Source organism: Mchenga conophoros, linkage group LG9, assembly GCF_057382185.1.
Source record: "Mchenga conophoros isolate Kocher_MC1m ecotype Shallow Benthic linkage group LG9, M_conophoros_male_GT1.1, whole genome shotgun sequence".
NCBI lineage: Eukaryota > Metazoa > Chordata > Actinopteri > Cichliformes > Cichlidae > Mchenga > Mchenga conophoros.
The window spans coordinates 10348504-10359340 of NC_140534.1; the positions used below are offsets into that span (position 1 = coordinate 10348504).

A 10837-nucleotide genomic window follows, 5' to 3' on the forward strand; every position below is an offset into this window, starting at 1 on the left:
AATCAGAAGTGTTTTTTGGTTTGTGGATTTTAAGATTGTTTTCTAGAACTACCAACAGAAATATGAACTGTACATAACTATTTCAATATGTGTGCAGTGGCCTGTAATTAAAAATGGTGTTTTCATTAGCGCAGATGGAGCCACTTCATCGTGTTGCGTTTCATGTCCCTGCAGTAGCTTAAGAAAGAACTGTTCATAATTGAACGAGCACTTAATGCTTGGAAGAGGGTGATGGTCAGTTGACAGCTCACATACTACACACACACAGAGGCCTTTTATAGAAACATGTTTGCAACCAAAATTCTGCCAATAGTGAAACTGGAGAAAGAAGATGCATCAGAGCAGGAACTGTGGATCAGTTCAAATATTTTTCTGTAACAGATACCAACACATGGTAAATACGTTTAGGATTTGGACTTTTAAAAATAAGAAAAACATTTATTTCCATTGATTATAAATGTCTTTGCTAACCCAAAGCTGACGTCACAGTAGGAACATGTGCTCAAGATATAAACCACCAGAAATGCACAACATTACTCGAATGAGCAGGCACGAACATTGGGAAACCTTTAAATCTGCTCACTGCCAAAGCTTTTCAGCAGAAACTGCTGCACGTGAACTTTAATCCCCCTCTACACAGTCGTTGCTGAGCTGTTGCTCAGGGCTGAGGCCGGTCTCAGCCTCAGCGGGCTCAGAGTCTTTGGGGGGAAGCGGGCTGGTTTGTTGCGTGGAGGTGTTGTTGGAAGGCTCGAGGTCAGGATCTTCTACAGTTTCATCTCCATCAGTAGAACCTTTGATGACATTTGGTGAGGATGCAGCTGGAGGTTTGTCTCCTAACATGTCAGCAGTCTGAGAGGCTGAAGGGCCTGAAAGGGTTGAGAATTAGAAACAGTGATGGTTTCAGTCAACACAGACACACTCAGTCTACTACGATTTATAAAAGACAGGCAAAGCTGAGATAATGAAAAATGAAACTGTAAACTGCAGGGTTCAAACTCATTGTTCAGGGTCAAATTTAAGCACTTTAAGCACTTTCAAGGTCCATTATCAAGCTTTTCCAGCACATTACCAAAAAAACAGTTTGCATGTTCCACTTTGCATCACCTCAGTAAGACCATGTAAAAATTAAAACAAATCGTCTTAGGTTGACTTAAATGTTCTTTGTTCCTCTTTTGTTAAAACAGAGAAAAATGCACCACACAAAAATACTGAAAAAGGAAATGGTTGTCTTATATGCATATAGTGCACAAACTCAAAAAACTCATTTCTCTCAAAAATGCAGATGTGCAAATGTGAACAAATCAACTTGTTAGAGATGCTCATCTCCACTTGGAAAAAACAACCACACAAAAGAAGAAATCTGCACAAATGAACAAGTCTGCTCATCAGATATTGATGCTTCTTTCCTACGTGACACAACAACAGGAGACAGATGTTTGGTACTTTAACTAGTTAAGCACCCACACCACCAAAAATGGGGGAAAAGAGAGGAGATCACATTTAATCGGTTATAACACGAGGTCAGAAATATAAGTGCAGACATGAGTGTCCACAGAAGCCTCTGAATCTCAGCTGTAAACCATTTCTACAAACACCAAACAGTTAAAAGAGCAGTTACATCACCATGAATCTGTGGACAGGTAACATCCATATTTTGATTTATGATTTTCTGGAGTTAAATGTGACCCAAAGTATATTTTATAGCATATAAGCTATAAAATACTTTTAAAAATTAGGTGAGGGAAATAATCATTTTTTTCTATGTTTGAGTCCCAGTAACTTTGACATAGTAACATCTGCAGTAATATTTACCCCTCTGATGACAGCTCACAAGCGTTAGCTTTATTTTGATACCAAGACTGTTTACACAGAGTTTGTAATTGCAGAGAAATACTCCATTTATTTTGGCCTCTTCATTTTCGAGCAGGAAGCTCAGAAAAGCCCTGGGGGCCTAACAGGTCAAAGTTCATTCCCAATAAAACTAACTGTGAGATGTTTGACTACATTGCTCTCTGGATTATTGTTACAGTCCTAAATGATCAGCTTTAAAGTGTTTGTGCTAATAACACCATGTACAGTAAGACAGGCATGGAGAACAGCACTGACGGGAGGCTTTGAACAGATGACACACTCAGTTCAATTCAACATATAAGACTTTAAAAAGGCACAAACATCGACCTAAAATCTATTTATTCAGTCCATCACCTGTCATAGAATTATGTCAAATAATAATGTATTGTTCATCTCCCTTAAATAAACAGGCAGCCTTAAAGTATGAAACATTCATTCATTAAAACACTAAAATGTGTCTGTCGTCTCCGTGGCTGATAGAGCCCCACAGGCATCAATGTGAGCTTAAAGCCATTTATAATTTTTAAATGGTTTAATGTGTCGGTGCTCACGATAAACACATTTTGAATGAAAGCCAGGGAACTTCAGCAGCACAAGAAATGGCTTCTTTGTGCCCACATGCATCAGTCCCTCTTTTTACCAGTTTTTCTTTAAGGCTTAAGTTGGCTAGTTAAGTGTCGGACTAACGATTAAAGCTTTCACTTGAGTGAAGTCACTAATATTACTGCTACTGCTAAGTAATGTTAGCCAAGTTTAAAGCACACTGCATAAATCACCATGCCATAACTAACTGCTGTGCTAGCACTGCCGTACTCTATCACACTCAGTGCATTTCAATCATTTCTCCAGATAGTTTGATAGCTAGCAAAATAATAATCATAGTTTTAAACATTAGCCTGTGTTATGTACACATACTCGAAATTATTTACTGTCATGTGACTCAAGAGTACAAATTCCTTCAGTGTCGTTTTCCATCGAACACTCATTAAAACAGCACGAACCCTGAAACTGCTTATTAAAATAATATGTATGTAAATAATAGTATGTTGCATTATAAAAAATTAAGCTTTTGACTGCCCTCCAGAGTTCACGTTAACTTCAGATCTCTGGAAGCTACACTACCCGAACGATGTCAGCTGTTTAGTTTCTATACTGGACAGAAAAAAAAGAGGGGGGGGGGGTGGATTGGCTCCTCTTAAGGAGGACTAATGACTAAAATGTGAAAGTTTAAAGTCGATGAGTAAATCATGCTCGGGTAATACAATGGAAACGGTCTCATATCACCATCTAGTGTTATAAACTGTAAACACATTTTTATGGGTGAAGGCTCATAATAGAGACCGATCAACAGGTCATTTTCTTTTCTATGGGTCTCATTTAAATCACATTACATCATTTCTGCGGTAAATGAGGACCCTGAAGAACGATTTAATGTCACTGTTAAAGATTTGTAGACAATAGATCGCAGACAGCTGGCTCCGCTTTAACTAAAGAGGAAGTAAAAACAGTTTGGATCACAAGTGTAAGGCAAAAACAAAAATACTACGCCTAATTGAAGCTGACATCAGACAGGCAGTAAAGAAATCAATGTTTTCTACATGCTTTGCCTCTTATTACCAAACTCCACACTAATGTGAGGAATCTCTGGTGGTTTGGACGAACTGTGCAATACGGGAACTCGTCACTCGACCTTCAGGGTTTCTGGTGGATATATACACTAGATCCACTTCACTATATTGTAAGGAGTATTCACTCACCACCCATCATCCAAATCATTGAATTCAGGTGATCCAGTAACTTCCACAGCTGTATAGAATCAAGCACCTAGGCATGCAGACTGCTGCTACTAAGTGGAAGTGTTTGGGAACGACAGCAACTCAGCCATCAAGTGGTGGATCACGTAAAATCCCAGAGTGGGGGTCAGTGGATACTGAGGCGCACAGAGGTTGCTAATTTTCTGTGGAGTCCATCGCTCCAAACTTCACGTGGTCTCCAGATTAGCTAAAGAACAGTGCACAGAGAGCTTCGTGGAATCCATTTCCATGGCCGAGCAGCTGTAGTCCAAGCCTTACATCACAGAGTGCAACGCAAAGCAATGGGACACAGCGGTGTAAAGCACGCCGCCACTGGACTCTAGAACAGGAGAGATGCAGTCTATGGAGCGACGGATCACAGTTCTCAATCTGGAAAGCCGATAGACAAGTCAACTTAGCAGTTGCCAGGACAACAGAGCTCCAGGTTTGGTGGCAGGGGGATTTCGGTGCGGGGTTGTTTTTCAGAAGTTGGGCTCAGTCTCTTCGTTCCAGTGAAAGGAACTCTTAATGCTTCAGCATGCAAAGACATTTTGGCTCCCGACTTTAAGGGAACAGTTTGGGGATGGCTTCTTCCTGTTCCAGCATGACTGGGCACCAGTGCACAAAGCAAGGTCCACAAAGACATGAACTCTGGCATGGGAGTCCTGACCAGAACACCACTGGGATGAATGAGAGCAGAGATTTGGAGCCAGGCCTTCAACATCAGTGTCTGACCTTACAAATGGTCATAAACTCCCATAAACACTCCCAGAAGAGTTGAAGCTGATATAGCTGCACAGGCGGACGTCGTGAATGGGATGTCACTCGAGTTCATATGAGTGTGGGGGCAGATGAGCAAACACTTTTGGCAATATACTGTACATTCAATGTTTTGCTTTTTGTATTTTCATATAAAGTTAATACACCAATGAAGCTAGATGATCCTTATGAACCTTCGCTGGATGTTTTGTAGCAGAATCATTAATTATTTCTGTTATATTGTGTCCCAGCTGTATGATACATTTTTGCCATTCTTACCAATTTGCTGCTGGCGTGCGCGCCTCTTTTCCAGGGCCCGCTGTCTGTTCAGCTCAATACGTTTCTGCTGCTCTTCGGTCAGAGAGGGAGTAGGTGGGGGAGCGAGGGCTTCGGCAATCTGCCCTTGGGGAGCATTAATAAAACTCTCTCTGCTGAACAGATCAGGATCCCCAAATGTTTCCAGTTCACGTTGTACCTCTTCGTCACCAGCACCTGAACACAATTTCAAGCAGTGCTGATAATTAAGTCCTGTGGAATATGGCAAGTATTTCCTATGTGCACCTGCAGGTGTGAATCCACCGTAGGGCTGTTCGATACAACGATATATACAAAAACGTCTATTTCATTTTACGCTATCGTTTGTTTCGTGGTGTCGCAAAATAAACTGTTTACGGCAATATTTCTTCATGGTTCTGATGTCACTGTAGTAAAGTTCTCTCTTTCTCTTATATATAACCACACTACGGACGGACAAGCGCCTGTTTTTATGCGTTGTCGTTAGCAACAACGACGGTAAAACCATCGCGTGTCCGCTTGTTTATGTTCCACATAAACCTTTCAGAATAAAGCTCAAGATCCTGTTGAGGCTTTTCAAAATAAACGGAATCACGTGAAAGAGCAGAGTGTTTACGGATGAGAAGTAAAACAGAGCCGCCAGGTGCTAAAAAATAAACCTTAGACTCAAACGTTAGAACAGGCTTTCCCCCGCAGCACGCCGTGTAATAAATACTCACAAAGAAAACGGCGCCGTTACAACTTCTGTCTAAAAATGTGTCGTTTCATGCATCGGTTAAAACACTCGACTCCAGCTACATGACGCGCAGCTGGAAACACTTCACGCAAGTCGAGATTCACAGAATTGACAGAAAATGTTACATTTCTGTGATTTATATCGTTATCGGACGATAGAATTCTTATATCGGGAGATGAGACTTTGGTCATATCGCACAGCCCTAGTCCACCGTATCCCCATCAGTAATGATTTTTCTTCTTACCATCTGTACTTGTAAAATCTTCATGTGTCAGGGGCATGTCCAGTCGTATTCGTTTAAGACATGTCTATAGAAGAATGAGTAAAAAATTACAAATTCTGAACATTAGGAATCCCACACGCTTGCAGGAAATATTCTACTGCTTCCTCTCACCTGCACTTCCTTTTTGCTGCCGAGCCTTTCCACTTTGTCAATAAAATCTTCAAATTGCAATTTGGGGTACAACCTGTGGGCCCAGTTCTCCATCTTCTGCATCAGCAGCCGCAGGTCTGCAGCCTAATGGGGCAAACATCAAAAACAGCGAGTAGTGATATGAAAGAGGGCTGTGTGTGATAGGACGCTTCTTCTTCCCACTAAAAAATGACTTCCAGTCATTGGAACAAAAGACATCTTAATTTGGTAAACCAACCTCTGGTTCCCCTCACTCATTTTTGACCACGACAGAAAGGGCAACTTTTGACCTTTTAGTCTCAAACCAAATTTAGGACATCTAATTAAAAGCTGACAGGCCAAACAGATTTAGCTCAAAAACCAATGTTCATTCACATCTGGTAATTGGTGGGACAGATGTTATCATATCCTACCTCGTGTCCTTTGCCTTTGAACTGGATATTGTCAAAGAGAGTGCCCAGAGCTGGAAGCCCTCGATCTGATATCAGCCTGGGAAAAAATATTAAGACTAAGTTAAACCATTAATGGATTACAAGCAGGGTTAGCAGCACATCCAGGCGTATTTGGCTTATCCAATTCAGGATCGTGGATGGCTGAAGCCCATCCCAGCAGCCAGGTCGCCAGCCTGTCACAGGGCCAACACAGACAGACCCTCTGAATGGAAATGTCAGTGCCTTCAGATGTACCATGTTCAGAAGGCAGTAGCTTGTTGGGGGGGGGGGGGTGTTTGGTTTTCAGGGTGCCCACAACCTTTCTTTTCCTACCTGTTTGTACATAAGGCAGTATAATGAGAAATAGTCAAATTTCTCCATCTAAAAATAAAAAATTGCTATATATATATATATATATATATATATATATATATATATATATATATATATATAGCAAAGTTGCAATTAATTTGAATATTTTATCAAATGAAAATCTATGTTTTTCTTTAATACAGCTTGCAAGTTTTATCCTAAGTATAATCGACGTTCTTACTTAAAAGCTTATTTAACATCCTTTGATTTAGTATAACTTAGTTCTGTCCAGGAACATTGTGAACAGAACAGTAACAGAGGAGTGCCACTGGAACACCCACTGGGAGACTACTGGGAACGAGCCTGACTTATGGTTGGCAATACTAACCAGGTTCACACTATAGGTGTACAGAGACTGGAAACATCTTTCTCACACACATCCAGGGATGTCTCCAACGCTCTGACAATTTTCAGTCTGGGAATTTTGCCCATCCAAATGATGAAAACAACAATGGTGTTAGAGTCTTTCTTCTTTAAATGACTGGCAGAGTGAAGCTGCACCATCATCACACAGATGCAGTCATTTGTACCCGCCGCTAAAGCGTAAGAAGACGCTGCAGTACTCTGCGAAACGACAGGTGTCGCCACTCAGATAATATCACATCACTTTTTTTGTGCAAAGTTCTTTCCACAAACTTACGTTTTCAAACATTTGCAACAACTCTGTGTGTCAGTGTGTCTCTGAGCCTCTGTGCACGATTATTAGTGAAACGGTGATAAAAACCAGTGCAGTCGCAGACTCGTGTTCAACCTGGCTGCAACACTGACAGTCTGCACACGTCAATCAATGATTTTGGCCTCCTTGTGTCCCAGCTCACACAAGATGACATCAAATTCCTATTTAAATGCGCATTTTAATGCATTTCAACCCTCTGTCGTGATATAAATGTCTTTGCTACCTGTGGGAGTCCAGCTTGGGTTGGGGTCTCTTCACGCCTCTCCTTTTAGCAGTAGGGACATCAGCCAGCTGTGATACCTCACCTTCATCTCCTGCATTGAAAACACATGACAACAGGATGTGTTTCTAACTCATTCTGTTGGCAGCGTGGCAAACTTCAAGCTTATCTTTAAATCCAGACAAATTATAGACTGGAGGTTACAGAAGAAATGTGCTGGTTTGAACAGTATCTGATAGGTTTCATTTGCTCACGCAAACAAAAACATGTGTGTTGTTATTGTTAGAAACATCCAGTCTCAGAGAGATGCTGAAAAACCAGTTCATGCATTTGTTAATTCTAGGCTGAACTAACAAATTCATTATTATCAAGCTGTTCCAAAAAGCTTTGTGGAAGGACTATGAGAGGTTGTATTTCTCCCACATTAGCCTTTTTTCCTGAATCTTATTTTTCTATGATTCTTCATTAAATCATGAATTTAAAATACAAAGTTCTGAATCATCACATCTTAAAGACCTCATAGTAATCCTGTAAGAGCACAGCAGCATCTACCATCTGCAAAAGGGTCTCCTTCCTCCTGGCCTCCCCGGCCTGGGGAGTGTGGTGGTGGGAGTGGGGGGAAAGCTTCATCCTCTATGCCGTCATAGTCAGGAATGTCCTGCGGGCTATTTTCCTGTGGGTCAACCATGGTGAGTCGGTCCTGGAGACAAAGTAAAAGACGTGTGAGCCCCAGTCGTCAACAGCATCAGCATTAAGTTACATGAATTTAACTGCAAGTTGAAAAAATGACATTTATTTCTGTAAGAGTAATTCTTTACTGTGTTACAACATCAACATGAAAACCTAAAAAAAACTGGCATTTACTTTTTTCTTTTTTTACATCAACAGGAGGAGCTGTACAGACACTCATCCCACCTGGAATTATACCCCAAATTCAGAAATGTACTATTATGATACATTAATGGTCCATTATGTTTGTTTCACAGTTATATACATAATACAATTTATAGATTTGTATATATTTACATTCTATCAGGGATGAACTGGTTGTGAACCTTTGGGCTGATAATGACATTTAAAAGTTACAATTTGGATGAATTATTACTGCGATACTTCTTTTGGACTCTGTAGTACCACAGAAATATCATTAAAGTAACAGGTTTGTTTTAAAGTCTTTCAGCTGTTCCGTAAGCATCATCGTCATCATCATTTATATAGCACTTTAAAAACACACCTGGCAGACCGAAGTGCTGCACAATACAAATGTAGTAATAAAATAGCAAAAAACAAACATAGCAATAAAGTAAACTCTTGAGCCAAAATGATGTGACACAACTAGGGCTGCCACAAACGATTATTTTGATAGTCGACTAGTCACCGATTATTTATGCGATTAGTCGACTAATCAGATCATCATCCACTGGACGTAAAACTACAGCTTATTGCACCATGCAGCATATGCTCTTATATAACTATCATTAGCTTACAGCTTTAAGCTTTTAAGGTGCTAACTAAAAATAAAGACAAGATGATAGTTTATTCAATTTTAATGAAATTTGCAGATTGTTTCGGTGAAGTTTAATAAACTCCTTGCTATCTAAAATATAACAGGACACCAGAGTATATTCTCCAGCATCTCACACTTCTGATAATCAGCTGTCTGCTTGACGTTTATTCAGCTGTGTAAAAACTATAACTTTAATCTCAGACAAACCGATTTACTCAGGAACAAATAAAATACTAAAAAAAAAAAAAGCCAAACAACAACATTTTTAATTTATCTAAGTGACTCATATATATTTAACCTGAGTAGCGAAAGACGGCGGTGGGTTTGAAAACAATTTGCCTGGAGTCCGGTGTTCTCACCGTGCTAGTGACCTAGCCCCCGGCTAGCTATTGAGCTAGTGGGTAACAGACGACTCTGAAAACGTCGGAGCGCTTTTGAAAATATGTGGTGTCCTGATAAACTGAGCCGATATTTGAGGTTTACACAGCTACATTCTCAGCTGAAAATATGTTAAACGTTTATTTTGTGACCCAGAAAGAATAATAAGAGTAATATTAAAACTAACTAGAAAAATTTGCATTTCCTGCGAAAATGCAGTGTGGATGCTTAAAGCTGAAGCTGTATGCAAAAAGTAGCTGAAAAAGCTGAAAAGTTGCAGAAATTGTAAAAACTTTGCAGAAGCAAAAGAAGTTTGCTAAAATGGAATAACTTAGCAGAACTGCAATATCTTAGAAGAAACATAATACTTGGCAGAAATACAATAGCATAGCAGAATTTAGCAGAAATATTGTAACTTACCAGAAACATGATAACTTCTCAAAAATACAAGAATTTAGGAGAAATAGTATAAGATAACAGAAAGAATATATTTAGCCAAAAATACTTAAACATTACAGAAACACTATGATTTAGAAAAATAGTACAACAGAGCAGAAATATTGTGATTTACCAGAGACACTGTGATGAACTATGAATATTGTAATTTTAAATTAAGACTATGTTTTAGCACAAATATTATAATTTGGCAGAAATACTATAACTTAGCACAAATACTATAAAAAGCAGAAATACTATATTAAGCACAAACCCTATAAAAAGCAGAAATACTGTACTATGATTTGGTAGAAAAAACTATAATTAATCAGAAATACTATATTTGGCAGAAATACGGTATTTAGCACAAATCTTATAAAATAGCAGAAATAGTATGATTTAGCACAATAGTAATAACTTAAATAGAAAAATTGGAAAAGCAAAAATGGACAGCTGAAAAAATGATGAACATGCTGAAGGTCCCTCAACTATACTTGTTAAATGAAAAAAATCAGCAAAAAAATCTATAACAGCCACACAATCACAAATATGTACACATAAGAAAACACACATGCACAGAGAGACACACACACAAGATCCAATTCAGTCAACCAGTCTAAATATATTGAATTTGAATCTTAGAATGAGATCATCCCATTAAAAGCCTTTCTCTCTCTCTCTCTCTCTCTCTGTCACACACACACACACACACACACACACACACACACACACACACACACACACACACAGGGAGAGAAAAGTGAGTTTCTAGGTCAGCCTGGGAGCTGCTGAATTTGAATCCACCAATCAGAGAGCCTGTGCACTCTTTCCCTCCAAAACAGGTGCATCCTTTTTACACACGCAGCACAGAGAGACACAGGATCATTGCAGTCTATTTCTCATAATGACGACTCCCCTCAAACAAATGACCATAATTCCCAAACCGTAGGGGCTAGAGCGGTCATTCTTACAC

At 39.5% G+C, this 10837-nt stretch overlaps 1 protein-coding gene across 1 annotated transcript; it reads right to left on the bottom strand.

Moving 5' to 3' along the window:
• Positions 1-3002: 3002 nt before the first annotated feature.
• On the bottom strand, positions 3003-8232 carry LOC146566742 (TIMELESS-interacting protein-like). The gene is made up of 5 exons (XM_085285808.1): positions 8097-8232; positions 7548-7638; positions 6259-6334; positions 5828-5950; positions 3003-5741 (listed from the first exon to the last, which is right to left on the bottom strand). Exons 1-5 carry the CDS (start codon positions 8230-8232, stop codon positions 5655-5657), a joined length of 513 nt encoding a protein of 170 aa, XP_085141934.1. The 3' UTR covers positions 3003-5654.
• Positions 8233-10837: the final 2605 nt, after the last annotated feature.

Bases quoted from the DNA above. Each gene is read 5' to 3' on its own strand.
- LOC146566742 (XM_085285808.1), bottom strand. From the start codon at position 8,232: ATGGTTGACCCACAGGAAAATAGCCCGCAGGACATTCCTGACTATGAC. The intron at 7,639-8,096 runs GTAGATGCTGCT...TTTTCAATGCAG, and splicing joins AGGAGACCCTTTTGCAGATG to GAGATGAAGGTGAGGTATCA. The intron at 5,742-5,827 runs GTGAGAGGAAGC...ATTCTTCTATAG, and splicing joins GCAGCAAAAAGGAAGTGCAG to ACATGTCTTAAACGAATACG.